We start from the raw sequence: 18,220 nt of genomic DNA, 5'->3' as shown, positions 1-18,220 counted from the left end.
AAGTAAAAGAGAAAGATTAATTTTTGTACTTGTCTGGAGCAGTTTCAAAGTCCTCCTAACACAGCCCAGACAGAAATCCAGTGATGTAGAAGTCTTTGGTAAAGTCTTTCCATTGAGACAACTTTACTCTAAAGGACCAAGTTGTATTTCTATGGAGCAGATTAATTGGATGCAATTGGTCTGATCAAACCAAAAGATCTATTTGTAAGTTCCGCGATAAGTCAGGATTTCTCTGTTTCCTCGTAGGATTACTATTGTTTTATTGTTGTCTTTGTTGTTTTTGTTAGATCCAGAATTCCTAGAAGATCTTTAACACATATTCTTCAAGTGCATCTGCTTTTATTCATCTTCAGAGGAGCACTTGTCTAAGGATCTTTGCTCCTAATAAGTTGTTGCATATCCTCAAAGTAACATTGGCATTATCATGGCATGCCAAACCACTGGGATTCAAACATGCATAGCTCTGGCCAGCTTTAATCCATTTGCTCCTTAGAGGAAGCATTGCTGAACTGTGCATATTCATTGCAGAACTAACTGGAAAAAAGTGGTTGAAACTGAGAGGTTCAGCAAATGAAAGAAATTCCAGAGATCTCAAAGTATCTTTTACTGTGATATGTTATGACTGCATATTCCTTTTCCTCAAACTATGTCTTTTGGTACAAAGCTCACATCTGCTCTACTGATAACATGATGTAAAGTAACTGGAGTCATGTTCCCAGGACATCATCATTTTTTGGTCTGTTTCCAGGACAAGGCTCTGCTTTTTCAGTGTGATGTGATGGCCCTCAAACACCACCAACCACTTTAGCAAAGAAGGGCATTTTCAGCCCTCAACGCCAACATCTTGTGCTCCAGCAAATACATTTGTTAAGAAAAGAAATGCTATCAGCAGGGCAACAGGTGGCATATTGCAGCCAATCATGAAAGTTTATAATAAGACAGAGGGAGTACATGTGAGATAGAGGATAAAAAATGAGGAAGAGGGGGACTAAGGTGAAGGGAAATCCAGTGGCAAGCATTTTTTCCGCAACTGCAGTTACACAGTGCTGAAATAAAGGCCTGGTGACTTTCCAGTGCTAGTGTAGGGTACTTCCCTGGAAATGCATTTGCCTATTGTACTCCTCTCTGTTTGCTTAGAAGGAATTCAGAAGGGATTTGCTTTCTCTTGTTTCACGAGCCCCACGCTTTCACACTGACCGAAGTGGATATGCACCAGCTGGCTATGTCTGTCACCACTGCTGGGTGGGAGAATTCCTGATTATACTTAGATCCCACAGACCCTGCTCTGTCATTAGCAGAGAAGGTCTGCTTGTGCACCGCAGTCTGAAATGCAGCCATCCGGGAATGCTGAATGCCTTGCTTGAAGGAGCCTTCTGGATCAAACATGAATGACCTGCTGAAGGTGCCCCTGGTGCACGTCCTCACGCTGGCAGCCCTCAGCTTGGCCGAAACACTCCTGAAAGGTTTGCTTGGAGGGGTTTTGCCCTGCTCTGCTTCTGCCACTTGCTGAAGGAGGTTTTGAAAAGAGGAAGGCATCTCTGGTAACAGTTGGCTGGGTGGCACAGGAGCGCTCCTGAAAAGGACAGAAATGTGCTGCTTTTGCTGATCACTTCACTGCTTTTAGAAGGATAGCAGTGAAAATGATCTCGTGCATGGGATCAGAGGTTCCTTTCTAGGAAGAGCACATAGTTCTGTTAGAATGGGAAGGGGAGGCCTTTGGGTTCAGGCTGGGTGGGATGGACATTTCTCATGTCAGATGAAGCTTACAGGTTTTAATGTCTGGTAGCACCCATTGCTGCAGAACCTAAGATTTGTCGCATTCTGAATGCCTGTGTATGCATATAAATATATAAAGCTCAAAGGAGAAGTAAATAGCTATAACGTTTTTACAGAGTGTATATATATATATATATATATATATAAATAAAAATATGCAGGTTTGTATTGCATATAACATAAAAGTTATGATACCTTCTTCCTCTCTTGTGTGTACATATACAGACACATGCACACATACTTTTAGCCAACTCAAGAACTGAGAAAAGTTTGTTTAGAAAAGTCTTCGAGGTACAAAGCGCAACAGCGTTCTACTGGACATACTGTCTGGTACCCCTGTGGACAAATGGTTCTGCTGCATGGCGGCTGTCAGGAACCATTTGAAGCATACTGGAAACTTTGTAGCTTCAGCAAAACAAAGAAAAACCTTCAAGGATGTGTTAGGCCAACACGGCTGATCCTGCAGGCCTGTGCTCTTACAATTGTTAGTCAGTTTAGTCAGGTTGGACTCAAAATGTTTTTTTTTTTAAAAAGTCTCCTTTATAAAAGCTTTTGAAATTATTTATTTTTTTTTCCTAAAGCACTAAAGTAAGTTGGTGAACCTTGGTCTTTTTGAAATCAGTGGTAAAATGGGATGGGAGAGACAAGAAAAACAAAGAGGAAGGGGATTGATTTTTTTCTGGTGGAACAGTGCAATGAAGAGATGCGCATCCTTTTCTGAAACATCATAGGTAGCCAAATTGGCTTGTTACCTGAGAGAGGCTGAAATGTGACTGCAACCCAGCAGTGCTCTGTAAAGGTTTTGAGGCATTAGCTGGAAGCACGATTAGCAGTTTTCGACGAGAGGAACAGCAACATCTCCTGGTGCCTGCAGCACTGCAGGGGAGACTGTCCCTGTTTTCCTCTTTGCTTTGTTTGCTCAGCTTGTCTTGTTTCAAAAGTGTGAATCCAAACCCAAAGCCAACCAATCTGGAAGATTCTGGTGGGCTGGGAGTAGGAGGGGAATTTCTCGTAGGCCCGGTGACCAGCTTGGGTCATTTTGCTATCTTGGGAAACTACAGCTGACATCCGGAAAAATGGCACCTGTGAGGTTTTACAGATACATAAGCTAATTGATTTTCAATGTTATTTAAAGCCACAGGACTACCTAAAATGTTTCAGAGACCTCCAGTGGATGTGTACAGAATGGCCCGGGGCCATTTCTATATGCTGACAGATATGTCTGTGCATTGTTTGGCTTTTATTTTCCCATGTTAAAATCTGGCAATGAAGGCACCAGAAGTTTTCACGGCTTTCCTGAGTAAACACAGACTGACACCAACACCTGAGCTTTCTTGGGTGGCTTTTAGAAGCAAGCACCACCACAGCCATTTTGGGGCTCTCTCATCGCCTCATGACAAAATGGCGTCACCCTCCCCTGCTCACTGTCCCCTGCAGACACACCATGTGTCCTCTGGCCTTGTGCCGTCTGCCCCTCACGCTGGCAGCAGGATCCTGCCTTCACCTCCCTGCTGGTCCAGCACTCCTGTGTAATATCAGGAAGGTAAAACAGAGCATACGTTCCTGTGTAACCTGCTCTAGGTGTCCCTGCCTTGGCAGAGGGGTTGGACTAGATGACCTCCAGGGCTCCGTTCCAGCCCTCACCATTCTGTGTGATTCTCTGATGCAGAATTTGGAAAGGCAGCTTTAAAAAAAATGTCCTCTTTCTATTTTTTACCATAAGTAAAGTGCTGTTGGTTTGGACAGTATTTTCTGTTAGTATGGGGCTTGATTCTGCTGTAAGAACTGTGTGCTGGCTTTAAGGAGATGCTAGGTCAGAGCCGGTGTAGGCACTACTGCTAAGGACAATTCTGTCTTCTGCTGAATTAAAGAGGTAAATGTCATAAAAGTACTTAACTTTTGTTAAAGAATTTATTTTATATATAAAACTAACAGCCCTTGTCTGCCCCAAAAATAGTCATTCTGCATACCAGCTGTTGGTACAAATCTAACTTTATTCTTTGTGCTATGCTTATTGTGACAGCATAGTCGTAAAACTGGTTGCTTGGAATTTTGGTGACTGTAAAAATTTACATTTCTCAGGGTTAAAAAAGCATCCTTCCAGAGATCAAGGCATGTGGAAAACTGCAATAAAATTTACCATATAAAATTAGATTGTAAAACTCCTGGCTTAACGCCATCAAAACCCAATAAACTCTGTCACGAAACAGCAATGTCCTCTTTGAAGCAGACAAGATAGCCATTAGTGGAGGTTATTCTCCCAAGACAACCTTCAGCAGCATGGAAATTTAGGCTTTATGAAAATCTCCCACTTGCTTCCATTAGCATGGGATTCACTTGGGGTGTAATATGGATAATGACTTCTATCTGATGTTACCCAAAATGAGCCAATAAATCGAAGGGTGATACAGTCTGAGGCAGTAATCTTAAATGATGAATCTGACACAGATGTGTTTTAACTGATGTTAAGTTAATATAATCTTTAGTGCAACCTTAGCTGTAGTTTTAAGATCCTTTTATATGTGTGTAGTCATTACTAGTTATGCAATCTGAAGTCATATCATCTACAAATATTATTGAAGCAGATTCATTCTAATGAAATTTCAAAAGCGTTAGGCCTTTTACATAAACCTGGTAGTGAAAGATGATCCTTTCTTCCTCTAGCTGCATTCCAGCTCAATGACATTGTAATTTTTACACCCAGGTAAATTGAAAAAGCATTAAGGTAAAGACTTTCTATCATTCTCAGTCACTTAAATTGGAACATCTTGCCTTTTTTTTTTTTTTTTTTTGGGAGGGAGGGGTAAGATTGATGTAGTTCATTTTTTGCCTAGTTTTAAATCTTACTGTACTGTGGAGGGCCAGCAGACACATTTCAGGCAGGATTTTGCTGTGAAAAGACACACAGCATGCTGGATACTGCTACAGTCAGAGAGGAACAGGAAGATTCCTGCATCTGCTGTACATGCTCAAGGTGGTGTGTCAGGAACATGGTATGAAACTAGTTCATCTCAGCACAGCTGTCGATGAAATCCAGTCCAACAAATACTGCATATATGTCCCTTGCAACCACAGATTAAAAGTCATTCAAGTGTCTTTGGAGGCAATGGCTGCAATGCATACCATAGGCAGGGAGAGTGATTCACTAGGCATAGCCTTTGATCCCTTCCAGCAGTGCTTCAAGTCTTTTACTAGGGCATTGGAAAATGTGTCTAAAGATACATCCAAATAATGTATAACAGCAGGTCTGTGATAATAAGCATCAGACACAGCTACTAGACTTCTAAACCTGGTGCTACTTGGTTAGAAAAGGTGAGAAAAAGAGAATGTTTGCTACTTGTGCCAAAAATCAGGAAGACGTGAAGGGCCTTTACAAGCCTGGCTTTGAAAAATACAGTGCTATATAATAGGTTTGATTTGATTTGTTTGTTTTTGTTTTTGTTTTTTTAGAGAAATTTGAGTTGATTGGAAAAAATACCGTATTAATAACAAACCCCAGATCTCATACATTCCGAGCCAGTAATGATGAAGTGTGCCAACTGCAGGGGCAGGTCAGCTTGGATTTTATTTGTGTGCTGTTCCTTGCACTTTCAGCCCATGCAGTGCCACCCCTATAGCAGGAGGACAGCCTCACCTATGTCCTCGCATTATGCCATCCAGTGTTATGTACCTTAGGGGAGAGGAGGGCTAGAAACCAAGGACACACTGGGCTTGTTGGAGCTGCCCCATGCTCTGTTTTGCACCCTGTAGAGAGAGCACAGGGTAAATGCAAAACCTGCAGAAAACAACAGAAGGCTGCAGCTACAAATGTGGAGGGACCTGTGTTACAGCAAATATGTAGAAGATGTGTAAAGCACCTCTGTGGTGTGGAAGAAGCCACCAAATGACCTTACAAGGACATGGATGCCTCCATCAAAGAGTTCTGGCAGGCTTCGTGCCTCTCTGGGAGGCACTGGGAAGCTTTCTCATTTTCTCTGTGTTCACACAGCTCCATTGATCAGCACTCCTCTGGAAACTGTGGATGCCCTGGTAGAGGAAGTCGCGAAGTTTGTCTGTGTAGTGGAGTCATATCCTGAGCCAGAAATTACATGGACACGCAACGGAATTCCCATCAGGTAGGGAACGGCCCTAAATCCCTCTAGAATCTCCTGCCAAAACAGTCAGTGTTTTTCTTCATGATAAAGGAGCTATCCGGAAACTTCAGAATGAGTCTGTGGTGGAGAAAAGGACGAGCGGCTGTAATTATACAGGAATCTGTGCTCCTTAGGGAGTAACAGCAGCACCTGGGGGCTGCTCTTGCAGCTTCACACACTTGAGGTTGGAGACAGTTCATTTCTGTGTCAAGAAATGAGTTTGCTTTTCAGCCTCAGACAATGAAATCTGCTCTGTTCCTCAGTTTATGCATTTATGAAGGAGGAGAGTGCTGTATAGTATTTAAAAGGAGCATTGCCAGACTTGTTGCCTGAGTTTCTGCAATGTGCTTGAAAAGTCTGCATTGGAAGGAGGTTGTATCATGGTATTCTGGTTTGCTTCTAGTTCTGGATCATAGGAAACTGGCTTCTTATTGCTACAAGACACTATCAGATATTAACCACCAGTCATCAAGGTACTGCTGAAGAACAAAGCCTTGGAAATGTGTTATGGAAGTGCTACCAATGTCTTAGCCTTATTGCTGTATACAGGCTCTTGCAAAATAAGCTGTACTTGATCTTCCAACTTTGAAATTACATCATGTCTTCTACATGGTTTCACATCAGTTTCTCATTCTAGATTGCTGTCAGTGACTCCATCTGTAAGGGAAAATTACGGAACAATATCCGTGTAACACAGTCAAGGCCCATTCTCCACAGAAGATTCCCATGTAAGGCACATGGTCACCTGCAGCATGGTTCCTGCTATTGCAGTCAAGCATCCAAACAGTCCTTAAACCATTGCCTCAGGAGACTCCAAGGAAGTTAGCATCAGCAGGAGGATTCTGCATTTAGAAATCTGTTTTTCATTGCCTTCAGCAGAAACTCAGCAAAACCCTGGCCCTAGCCCTCTGACCCCGGCCTTGTTGCGGGTTGGAGGTCTGAATTTCCATGGATGTTATTCACAAATCAGGTCACCTTTCTCCTAATTCCTTCCCAATCAGTGACACCATGCCTGAAAATCAAAGCTGGGAGAGAAGTCATTCATGCAGTACCATGGACATTACATGCCTTTCTCTCTCCATGCGCGGTCTTTGAAATTTCATTCTCTCTATTCTAAGATCATACGAAAAACAAATAGTTTCTAACACCCATTCACACATCCAGAAGCCCAATTTATTTTCCTAAAAGCCATCCTCCTTTCTCTGAGCCAGTGTCTTTTTTCACATATTTACTAAAAAGGAAAATACTGACCAAAAAGTCTCTGATGGCCAGGCCAGAGAATGCAGGTGCTTTGTTCCCTTACTGGGACTTCTGGAGCAATATTAACAGTATCTTTCACTTTGTTAGAGCTGTGTTGGCATTAAAAGTGCTGCTAATACAAATGATCAGACTAAAGACAGGGAAACAGATAAGCTGAAAATATCTGTTGCTTTCCAAGAACATGTATGAAAACATTTGCACAATGAAAAAGGGTCTGACCAGCGGATTTTTTTTTCCCCATGAAAAAAACTATATGTTTAAGTGCATCTGTTTGTATGTGTCAAACTTCAAAGGGGATAGTTATTGCAAGCAATAAATATCCGTTATTTTATTCACAAAATTTTCTTCTCTTGCCAAGAGAAGGTCCCAGCACCCTGAACAGACAGCTAAGCTAACCTTCTAAGCAAACCAGTATGTAACTATGCAGCTTCAATGGGATATAGTGCCAGGATAGAGGGTCTTGTCAACACTAGGATTCTGGAAACATCTTTCCTTAGGTGTGAAATCTTGTGCAAGACTTGCAGGTGCCCTGTGACAAGTGAAATGGTTACCTGTGCCATCTCCCAAGACACAGTGAGCCTTCCTCAGGGAAAGAAGGAAATGGAGCCTGCACTTCTTTTACATGATGGATGAGTTAACTGAGTACTCTTTCTTCCCAGGGTGAAAAAGAGGAGGGAAATACTGACTGAAAGGAGAAAGGCTGTTGAAAGGAAATGTGTGCCTGTAACATGATAGATGGCACAGTCAGATTACTCGGTGACTGCTGTGCATTTTTTAACAGTAAGACAAACAGGGCATATTGACCTGTCAGGCATTTATGACAGCTTGGTAGAAAATCCTCAAGTCAGATCCCTTTTGCCGCCATTTTCCAGAGTCGAAGGACAATTGTATGAAAGTGCTTACAAAAAGCATCAATAAAGGTGTAGAAATCAAACATGGAGGAACTTATGAAATGTTAGGCAAATCTTGTTACACTGAGGCTTTATTACACTCTTCCAGTTTTACGATGAAAATCAGAGATCAGCCCTCTGCTTTCTGTCTTTCCCTGGCTTTTGCACACATACATACACACACATCCCTCATGCTCATATATAGAATTGATTTTTGCTCTGCAAACTTTGTTACAATATCCCCAACCTTTGTTGCACCTATTTCAGGGCTTTTCTTGACTTTCCAAGTCAAAGCCTGCTGTCACTGAACTACAGCCATCCTTTCATCCCCTAATCTTTGGATGACTTCTTTTTTTCAGCACATTTCTTTGCCTTTTTTTATTAAAAAAACCAAACCCCTGCAGGTCAAACCACTTCTGGATGCAGACATAAATCTACTTGTTTTTTTTGTTGGTTTGAGTCTTTCTTTTTTTTTTTTCCCCCCAACAGTGAAATGTTTCCATAGCATTAACTCTTTAATAAAAAAAAAATTATTATATTTTTTTTATTCTGAAAAAGGTTTCTTTAAAAAACCTCAGGTTTTTAAAGTCAATTCCATTTCCTGTATAGGCAGTCTTTCTCTTTCACTGAGTCATGATACCTAAAACAGAACCAAGCTGGATTAGATTACTTGCACTCATGGCTGTCCTTGGTCAGGCAGAAACCCAACCACTAACTTTACCAATACCTGGCTGGAGGAAGAATTGCCACCATGTTCGTGGCAGACAGGAACCGCATGGTCTAATGGGGACCAAACCAAATATTAAGGCCTAGCTTGATATTTTCAATGCTTTCTTTTCTTTTTTTTTTCAGATTGAATTTAAAGAGTAAAACAAATTGCCATTTGTAGTACCATCAGTGGTCTTCAGACATAAGTGCAATTTCCCCTCTCCATCCCTGGCTGTCCCCCTACCCCTGACAATTTGTTCTGTGCCCTGCAGGCTGTTCGACACCCGGTATAGCATACAGAGGAACGGGCAGCTTCTGACCATTTTGAGTGTGGAGGACAGTGATGACGGGGTGTACTGCTGCACAGCGGATAATGGGGTTGGAGCAGCTGCGCAGAGCTGTGGAGCTCTCCAAGTGAAAATGCGTAAGTGGAAATGCAATTTCTTTCTGTCATCATGTGATATTGTAATTGAGAGCCTGAGCAAGCTCCCAGGTATGGCTCCTGTGGGACCGTGCTCATGGCAGATCCATGTTGCTTTGGGGCTGGGTAGGGTCCTTTGAGGTGGAGACATGGCATATTTGATCATATATTAACTAAAAGCAGTTATGATTATTCAGTTTGAATAACATACACTTGTGCTGGGATCAGAGGAACTCTTTGCATAACACAGGATATAAAACAGTGCTTTGAAGAACACCCTTTGTACAGAACTTTGTAAAAGCAGCACAATTTGATAGATTAAACCTCTGTGGCAGTACTGCATAAATCCCTTGTGAATTTTAAACATAAGATTTCACTAATCAGATTTATTCCTCAGAATGGCAAAAGCAAGTAAGTGCTGTTTAGATGTTCTTAATAGCAGTCTTGACAGGTCTGGAGCACTGTGGTGTAAACCTCATCATCCCATGGGAATAGAAGAGAACTGGTTCTCTCAAAGGACTATATACAAGCTGAACTTGGTGAAACTGAACTCACATGGCCACAGTTATTTATACAAACACTTAAAAAGCTAGCTGAGATATTACTGGCTAAAGTGTCTGTTTTGTAGGTAAAGATTTGTTTGTGCTAATGAGAGTGACCCTTCAGTCCTGGTAATTCTGGGGCTCTCCAGAACCCCAGTTGCCTGCAGGTGGGGGCTAGGTGTTGATGCTTTCTGAAGGTAATTTCTCTGCTAGTTTGGTATTGTACAAGGGAGGGAAAACTTCCCATCTCCCAAAACACTAAGACGAAGATTTTCTTTACTCCCAGCTCAGAGTAAGCTAAGTCATGGCTTTCTTTGGCTAAAATGATTTTATTTTTTTCCCATACTAACTTTAAAGGAGCTTGATTGTTTTTTTCTTTAAGGCTGCTTTCTCTTTTTTACTAGCACAGCTATAAACCCTCCAGTGAAGGACACAAGTTGCATTTACATGCCTTTCTTGTGAAGCTAGAGACAACCCTAGCTTAAAACTCTTTCAAAACTGATTCACTCCAGATCTGAACTTTCACACATGACACTGTTTATGCAGTGAAGAATGTCAAAACCTGGAATGCAAATGTTCTTCAATATTGGAAATACTCTTATCTGGATTTGGATTTTAGCTCAGGCCCTCATTCAAGTGGCTGTCAATCTCCATTTGTGAAAACAAAAACCCATGAAAGTTAGCTGCATTTGTGCCCATAAACTGAAAAGCTGAACACTGTGCTTAAGGAAGTTTTTTCTTTCCAAGACAGCTCATGACTTACTAAGACTGCGTCTTAGTCTACTAAGACTATTTTTAGCAATGAAAATTAAAAAGCAGCAGAGATTTTTTGTAATTTCTGAACTTGTCCTGTTCTTGTATCTCTTACCTTCAGTTTGACTTCATTTGTTTTTGTTTTTGCTTTTTTACTTCTAAATTTTTTAGGACCCAAAATAACCCGACCACCTGTAAATGTAGAAATAATAGAAGGGTTAAAGGCTGTTCTTCCTTGTACTACAATGGGGAACCCAAAACCTTCTGTTTCATGGATCAAAGGAGAAACAGCTGTAAAGGTGAGTACAGAATGAAATTTAAGTAATGCTAACTATTCCCTAATGGTACTGTGTTAAAATATGAGCATCAATTACAGCATTTGTAAATTCTAGTTGCTAAGAAGCAAGCATTTGGGGAATCCAGGGTTCATCTCATAAATGTCTGCATTCGCAATAATTCTACCTATAAACCAAACATTCTCTGTGTATCTATATTTTATATGACATGTATTTATTACTACTAAGCGTGGCCAAATGCTGCTAAATTTGTGAGTATTCTCTTAAATGAGAGCTACTGAGCCACTTAGCTAAGATTCAGGCTCTTTGAAAGATGTAATTCACTGATCTGCAAAATGAGGAATGGGTGAGTGTGTCATTACACAGCTGAGCAGGAAGAGCTTGCTCCAGATCCTTCAGATGTAGGACAACACAAATGATTTTCATGCTTGTAAGTGCAGTCTGTCAGTGGATATTTGGTGCTGCTTGTGTGTAGTCTGCATGTACAGCCCTACCTTGATTGCTCCTTCCTCCAACAGGAGAATGCTCGCATTGCTGTCCTCGATTCGGGGAATTTAAGGATCCACAACGTTCAAAGAGAAGATGCAGGACAATATCGATGTGTAGCCAAGAACAGCCTGGGCACAACTTATTCAAAACCTGCAACAGTGGTAGTGGAAGGTGAGTAATCCTTGCGCCGGGCTCCAGCTCCACGTGCCAGCTCCTTGTGTGTATCCTGTTAACTTGAATTAACCTGAAGTTTCACACTGATGTGAACAAAAATATCCTAAGGGGTGACCCAAAAGGCAGAAAAGACAGGAAAAGAAAGCATAGTGCGAAATAAGGAAAATTTGTACACAAATATCCCAGTGCTGGCTGATAGTGAAAGAAATTATCTGTGGAGGGTCCTTGTCCATGGCTGCTGTGGCTCTGGTGGGATATTTGTCTAAGTAAGGACTCCCAAATATGTTTTTATTTCTGACTGATGGTTTCTAAGTTGCCACCCTGTTTCTTGCGTGAAAAGTCCCACCAGACTTGTGGTTATTCACTATGGCTTGTGGAGATGGACAAGTAGAAAGCTGGTGGCCCCAGAAACTTGCTGCAGAGAGCCTGATCAGAGAGAGCTGCAGCTGCGAACAGTGAAGCATTTTGCAGCATTATGTGTATGTCCTCCCTTTCCTCTGATTTTCCATCTGAATTGGTTGATTATTCTGGTAAATAGACCTTTTCTCTTTGAAGACTTGAACATTTTCTGCCTGCCAAACCGAACACCAGATTCATTTTTCAGTTTCTGGCCTTTATGTGCTCAGTGTCTGTCTCTTATTTTCAGAAGGTGTTTGTTTTGTGGTATAAATGATCACCAGTTTCAGAGTGCTGAGACCAGTGGACCACAGGGGAACTCAAATGTAGGTGATGAGGCATTCAATACTCCTGAATACTGTAAGAGAAGTTGGGTTATGCAAGGTTTTGCGAAGTGAGAAAAGGGATGACTGACTCACTGGATGAACTTATTTCTTATTCAGAATGACTGTACTGTAGAAAGTGGAGAAGGGTCTCCATTTGCCTAGTAAGCTTCACAAGATGGCTGTAGATTACGTTTAGCCTAGAACTATCACACATTACTCTGGGTGCAATCCCATTTCTAAGAGGACCATTGACTTTTTTTTTCTGGGAGCAGTATTTAGATATTAGATCCAAGTACACATTACTGTAGGCCTGTCGTTTCCCTAAAAAATGCATTAATTTTCATTTATTTTAATTTCTTTTTCTTTTTTCTTTTTCTTTTTGTTTTTTTTTTCCTTTTTCATTTTTCTTTTTCATTTTTCTTTTTCTTTTTCGTGTTTTCTTTTTCTTTTTTCTTTTTCCTTTTTCTTTTTTTTTTTATATTTACATTTGCAGACTTCAAGTATGCTAGAAATTCCTTAAATAGCATTTAAACCAGAAAGTAGCTATTCCTAATCTAGCTGTACTTCTCCCAAGCTAAAAGCAATGGGGCAAAATGAAGACACTTTGATCTGGCTGGGAGCAGCTTGGGCCCTGTGTTTTGGTTTGGACCCATCACTGAGACAGTGGCCGAATTAACTGTGAATGGCAAATACTTGGTGCTGTGCATACAAGTCCCACCTCCATGCTGAAGGGCCCCAGGAACTGGGCTTTTGTTGGTCAAAATCTAACTACAAGAGCCAGTTAGAGGATCTAAAAGTGAGGTGGAACTGTACCAAAATCCAGGCTGCTACGGCTGATACCTTGTTTTGTCTGTTTCCAGAATTATGTGGCTTCCTGTTAATTCAAGGAATGGCAAAATAATTCACAAATATCCTACTTGCAAAGGGGAGCTTGTTTGTGTTTTTTTTAAAATGAGGAATATTAGTTCTTAATTAATCAATAGGATCTCAGTGCTCCCACACAACCTATTCCCTTGTGTTCCATTCATAGGTTGGATGAACAAACAATGCTGTTCTCCAGGCTTGCCTAGGCTTCTCTGGTGGGGCACTCATACGATATACCTTGTTTTAGACTGACACCCAAACTAGACCAATGCATGTTTGGCTTACTTTTTCGGTTCCAAAATCCAAAGGTAATAATATCATTACTGCAGCTTGTTGTGTATACAGATCCCTTCCCTGCTGAGTATTTTAGATTAATTCTTATGGATACTTAGCAAACGTACATATGTGTATAAAGTATACATACCTGTGTATGCATGTATACATGTATGCATCCCCCTCACACACCTCTTTTGTTATTGTTCTTAGTATCCCTACCCTCCTACCTCTCATACACCCTTAGTATCAGCACTTTAAAATAACTCCAAGTAAATAATAATCTAAAATTATTTGATGCAGGAAAATCACAGTTCAATCCATCTTCTTTGAACAATCATTATATTCAGAAAACTTATGAGAATATGCTGCTTATTGCTTCTCTGTAATAACAGTATAATACATTTCCTTAAATCCTGTTGGTACCGTTCATTTGAGTTACTTCCCTGCATTGTGGGGCTTAATATTAAAATAAGATAACTAAGCATGGCTGGTTAACTACAAATATTTAGTCATGAAGTAAATGCCTATTCAAAGAGCAGCGCAAACATTTATGCCTAGCTAAATATAGATCACAGGTCCAGGTTTCTGAAAGACATTTCTAGTTTCCTATTGTCAGCTGCCATTTTAACGGGTTCAGTACTAGTTCTGCAATTAGTTGCAGGCATTGTTCAAAGTGCAGGAGTTTCTAACTCCTTGAAAGACTGACTCTTTGCCTCTTGCACGCAGTCAGGCTCCTCAATGCACATATAATCAGGCACAGGCTTATATAACTTGCTGAAGTGGGGCTCAGAAACTACAGCAAATCTCAGATATGTAAAACTATCTATGCAGGATCCACTCATTCAAAATGATGATAATCTTGGCCCAAGCATTTACACCACTGAGATGTCTCATGGTCCTATTTCTTGTCCACTTTCAACAGTCCAGGATGCAACAGTATGAAAAATCCTACTATTTTGATTTTCCAAATATTTTTATTCCATTCCTTGTTGACTTTCCTCAACATTTATAGTACTGGCCCCTGTTTATTTCTTTTAAAGCACATCTTTAGTATTTTAAAAAGTTTATTATTTTAAAAGCAAAGTTAAAATCAGTTGAGCAATGATTTCAGATGAAAACTCAGTCACAGTTCTTGTCAGGAAAAAGAAAGCAACAAAGGCGTCTCTTAGTGGAACTGCTTTTTCAGTTATCCCTGATTTTCACTAGTGAACTGGGGGGAAGGAGATAAGGATCCTCTGGGTGCTGCCGCCTCCATAGACTAGTCCCCAGCCAGTCCAGACTGCTTCCTCTCCTGGGACATGTTTCAGGCACCAGAGTTCAGGTGATAAACTCTAATCATTTATTGAACTGTGCTAGGATTTTAATTAAACGGGTCGAAGAAAAGCCTGTCCTTTGGACTGTGTTTTTCTTCAAGTTCAGGGCAAATCCAAGTGAATTTGGAAAAGTCATGATGAAATATATTTTCTCCTTACAATGCATAACCCATGAGGGGTGGAAAGATGATTATAATGGATCTGACTGCTGGGTGTGTGGGAAGATCTGGGGTCATCATTGAGAAGCCTGCTGAGCCCTTGGACAACAAGGCTCCAAGCTATGCAAGAGCTCATCAGGTTCAACTTCTGGGTCTGCTGCTTAAGGCATGTCCTTTGTGGTCCCCGTGGCTTGACATGTGTAACAATTATATTCTCCATACCCGTGATGTATAAATTGTACTATCTCTTGCCTGGTAAGAGGCATGGAAATATTCCTGTTATAAGCCTGCCTACCACTCAGACAGACAGAGGCTGCCTGGTAGGTTTTGATTTTTATTTAATATGCAAAATAAATTCTGCTAGACACTGTTGCTTTAATCTCGTCCTGTGTTTTTCAGATGTGGTACTTATAACCAATATTCAAAGTATATGCAATTACTGCATCAAATAAGAAGCATCTAATGCAAACCAGCAGTAAACCAATACGTTTTGCAATGATTTACAGGCTTGATTGCCTCACCTGGGCTCTGTGCTCTGGCAGAATTTTGTGCTGTGTTTTGAAGAAGGTATTTTTCTCTCCCTTGGGAAGGAAAGTGCCACTTTATGAATTGGTAGAATAGGCTCATGTCCTTTATGTTTTTATTCTTTAAAACAAAAAAGTCACAAAAGAAATTGAAAAGTTGGCTATGAATTGCTTACAACTTAAAAGTAACAGCTGTTTATAGATGAGGCATAAACCTATATATCATGTTGCTCTATCAGCCTAATTTTTACCTTTATGGCAAAAAACATTTTCTGGAAACAAATGGAGTTACTACCATTAAAACGTACAAAGGGTTATGGTGGATTAGCACTAACAGAGCTGAAGGTGAAATTTTCTTATGAGAGGTGTCCTTCCATTCCAACAGAAGCATATGCATGGAAGTCTTTTGCTCCAGGAAGACAGTCTGAATTGTTTACTGTGCTTTTTAGTCTTGTATACTGGGACTTCATGTGCAGAAATCCTGAAATAATGGCTTTTCTTCACCTGAGGATGAAGAACAAGCTTTCTGTTGTGCCTTGCTAGGTGTTGCGCTCAGATAGTAAAACCTCTGATCTTCCCAGTGATGCACTTTTTAATGCTGAACAAGAAAGAAAAAGGATATAAATACATTAACCGTAATGTGAAAGGAAGAGTACACAGACGGTCCTTTTGGTTGCATGCTGAGTTAGATGCACCTCCATCTTGTGGTTTACATGAAGTTGAACTCCATCTCCAGCCTGTGGCACCAGAGAGTTGTGGAATTCAGAGTTTTGGAATACACTTGCAATAAAGCTTGTACAAATGCATGTACAAAGGCATGTCTAGAAATTAACAATCATCTGTCAGGAAACAAACAAAAAAAATAACTTGGGAAAGTGCTGGAAGATCCAGTCTGCTCATCAAGAGACTAACTGGATTCTCCATGGAGTTAATGACATTTTTGTGTCACATCTTCTCTGCAGTTTTCAACTGGCTGAGTGGGCACTGGTTGAGGGCTACTGATCTTTTTTTTACCCAAGCAATTTCATTCATCCCTCTACCGAGTGTTGCCACTCTACTTCCTGCGCTACTAAGTGACAGCATACAAAGCAAATAAATCAAAATAAGGGTAGAAGCAGTACTCCTCATGCTCCCTTAACTTAGATGTTGTTTGGTTTTGCATTCCAACCCTGGTAGACAGAAGTATTTTCCTGCCCACAGTTTATTGCTTATTACTAGCTACTATAATAATACCCTTCCACAGGCCACAAAAATGTTCCCCTATAAGCCACTTGTGAGAACCGCCTTAGCCTTAAAAATAGGAAAGTTTTCCTTGGAGAATCATTTCTTCAAAGGGAAGGTTCTGCCAGGACATGGGCAGATTTGGTCTAGATATTTTATTTTTTTTTATTTATTATTTTGTCTAATTCTTGGATGCAGTGATGGGACAGCAGACCAGATAATGATAGAAAGCAGTGCCTTGGCTATTTAGTTAGCAGGCTATGCTCACTGAGTGTAAAGCATTAGCTTCCTTCAGCTGTTTTGTGGACCTCAGGACAAATTTGCGTCTCAGATAATTCAAAAGACATGAAAGTCACACCATAATTCAAGAAACAAGATTGAAAGTATGTATTTACTCCAACTAATCTATCAGTTTAGATGTACTGCATTCCAGAGATGGGCCCTGTTTCAAATGAAAACTGGCTCCAGATGTGCCATCCAGAAAGTTCTCTACAGTTGTGTGTCAACACATCTATACTTGGCATAGATGAAATAAGAAAGGGAGATATTGAGAAAACACCAAAGCAGCCAGTCAGCACTGTTACTCTGACTCTTCCGATGCTGCCCATAGTTCAGCTATTGATATGAAATCTGGAGTTTTATCTGTGCCATCTTCTGAGGTAGGATGTTTTGGGTGAGATGGATTGCCAAATAGCAGACTGACAAGGAAGTTTGCAGTTTTGCATTTAAATGCTGGATGAAAATTCCTCAGAGGAATTCTGATACCAACACTGAGGAAGAGTAGCTCTGCCATAAGGAGAAGCAGAAACCCTGGGAAAGAATTTCCTTCCCTGTCTTCAGTGATGCTGGTGTACGCACATGTGTGCAATGTTCTATAGCAGTAAGTGGTGAACACTGCAGTTTGCTACTAAAAATTGCAGAGTTTTGGGGAAAGGAGCATTACAGGGATAGTAAATAGTACTGAGCTTGGCTGTAATTACACCAAAGTAACTAACTGGCCTCAGCAGGGTGGCATGGGCATTGCTGAAAGCCCAGAATATCTTATTAAATCTCCTCCTACTTACTGCATTCACCATAGTCATCCCAAGGTTCTGCAGATATGACCGTAGCCCTAACTACAAGGTAACAGGGCAAGCCACAGGACAAAAGAACTAGCCTAAGACCTTCAGCAAATCAACAAACAAGCGTGAGACATTCACTTTATTTCAGAGCCCTGCTTTGTTATGACAGAGACATGAGATGCATTCTGCCTTAGAGTAATTGTCGCAGGGTGGCTTCCTGCACTGAGAAGCTGCAAAGCAAGTTTCCTGGGACCATGAGGTTTCTGGCAAGGCTTATGTGAGCAATTCTTTAATAGGCATTTGAGCCTTTCATTTCCCTTTTGCCAAACCTCTTTTCCTCAGCAAAAAGTTTGGAAGGGCACTTAAAAAATATATGAATTTCTCACATTGTTACATGAATTGTGGTTGTAAGAAAAAAATAATTACTGCAGACAAAACCCTTCTGGCTTGTAAACTGTCTTCGTTAGCTAGGAAGGATGTGTTCCCTGCACAGCAACAGGGAAAGCAGAGGATAGACAATACTCACAGCAATCAGGTAAAGGGGGGCAGAGCAAACTGAGACAACTATCTTGAAATGGCTGCCTTTTCACACTGAGAAACCAAGATAGAACTGGAGCTGAACATACAGAAAGGAGGGTT

The 18,220-nt window shown here is 40.8% G+C and overlaps 1 protein-coding gene across 1 annotated transcript in view; it reads left to right on the top strand.

Annotated features, from left to right (window-relative positions):
* The first annotated feature begins 756 nt into the window (after positions 1 to 756).
* The window catches only part of MUSK (muscle associated receptor tyrosine kinase), a 53,441-nt gene continuing 35,977 nt past the window's right edge, over positions 757 to 18,220 (top strand). The window contains exons 1-5 of the mRNA XM_062604393.1: positions 757 to 1,463; positions 5,765 to 5,891; positions 9,040 to 9,191; positions 10,655 to 10,782; positions 11,298 to 11,439. Of these exons, the coding sequence (XP_062460377.1) occupies positions 1,352 to 1,463; positions 5,765 to 5,891; positions 9,040 to 9,191; positions 10,655 to 10,782; positions 11,298 to 11,439 (661 nt within the window). The 5' untranslated portion in view covers positions 757 to 1,351. The remainder of the gene's footprint in view (positions 1,464 to 5,764; positions 5,892 to 9,039; positions 9,192 to 10,654; positions 10,783 to 11,297; positions 11,440 to 18,220) is intronic.

This window comes from Pezoporus occidentalis, unplaced genomic scaffold (assembly GCF_034315485.1).
Source record: "Pezoporus occidentalis ecotype Australia unplaced genomic scaffold, CSIRO_AGI_Poc_V1 ctg86, whole genome shotgun sequence".
Taxonomy (NCBI): Eukaryota; Metazoa; Chordata; class Aves; order Psittaciformes; family Psittacidae; genus Pezoporus; species Pezoporus occidentalis.
Note: the sequence above shows the minus strand (reverse complement) of the source record. Positions and strands in the feature narration are given on the sequence as shown.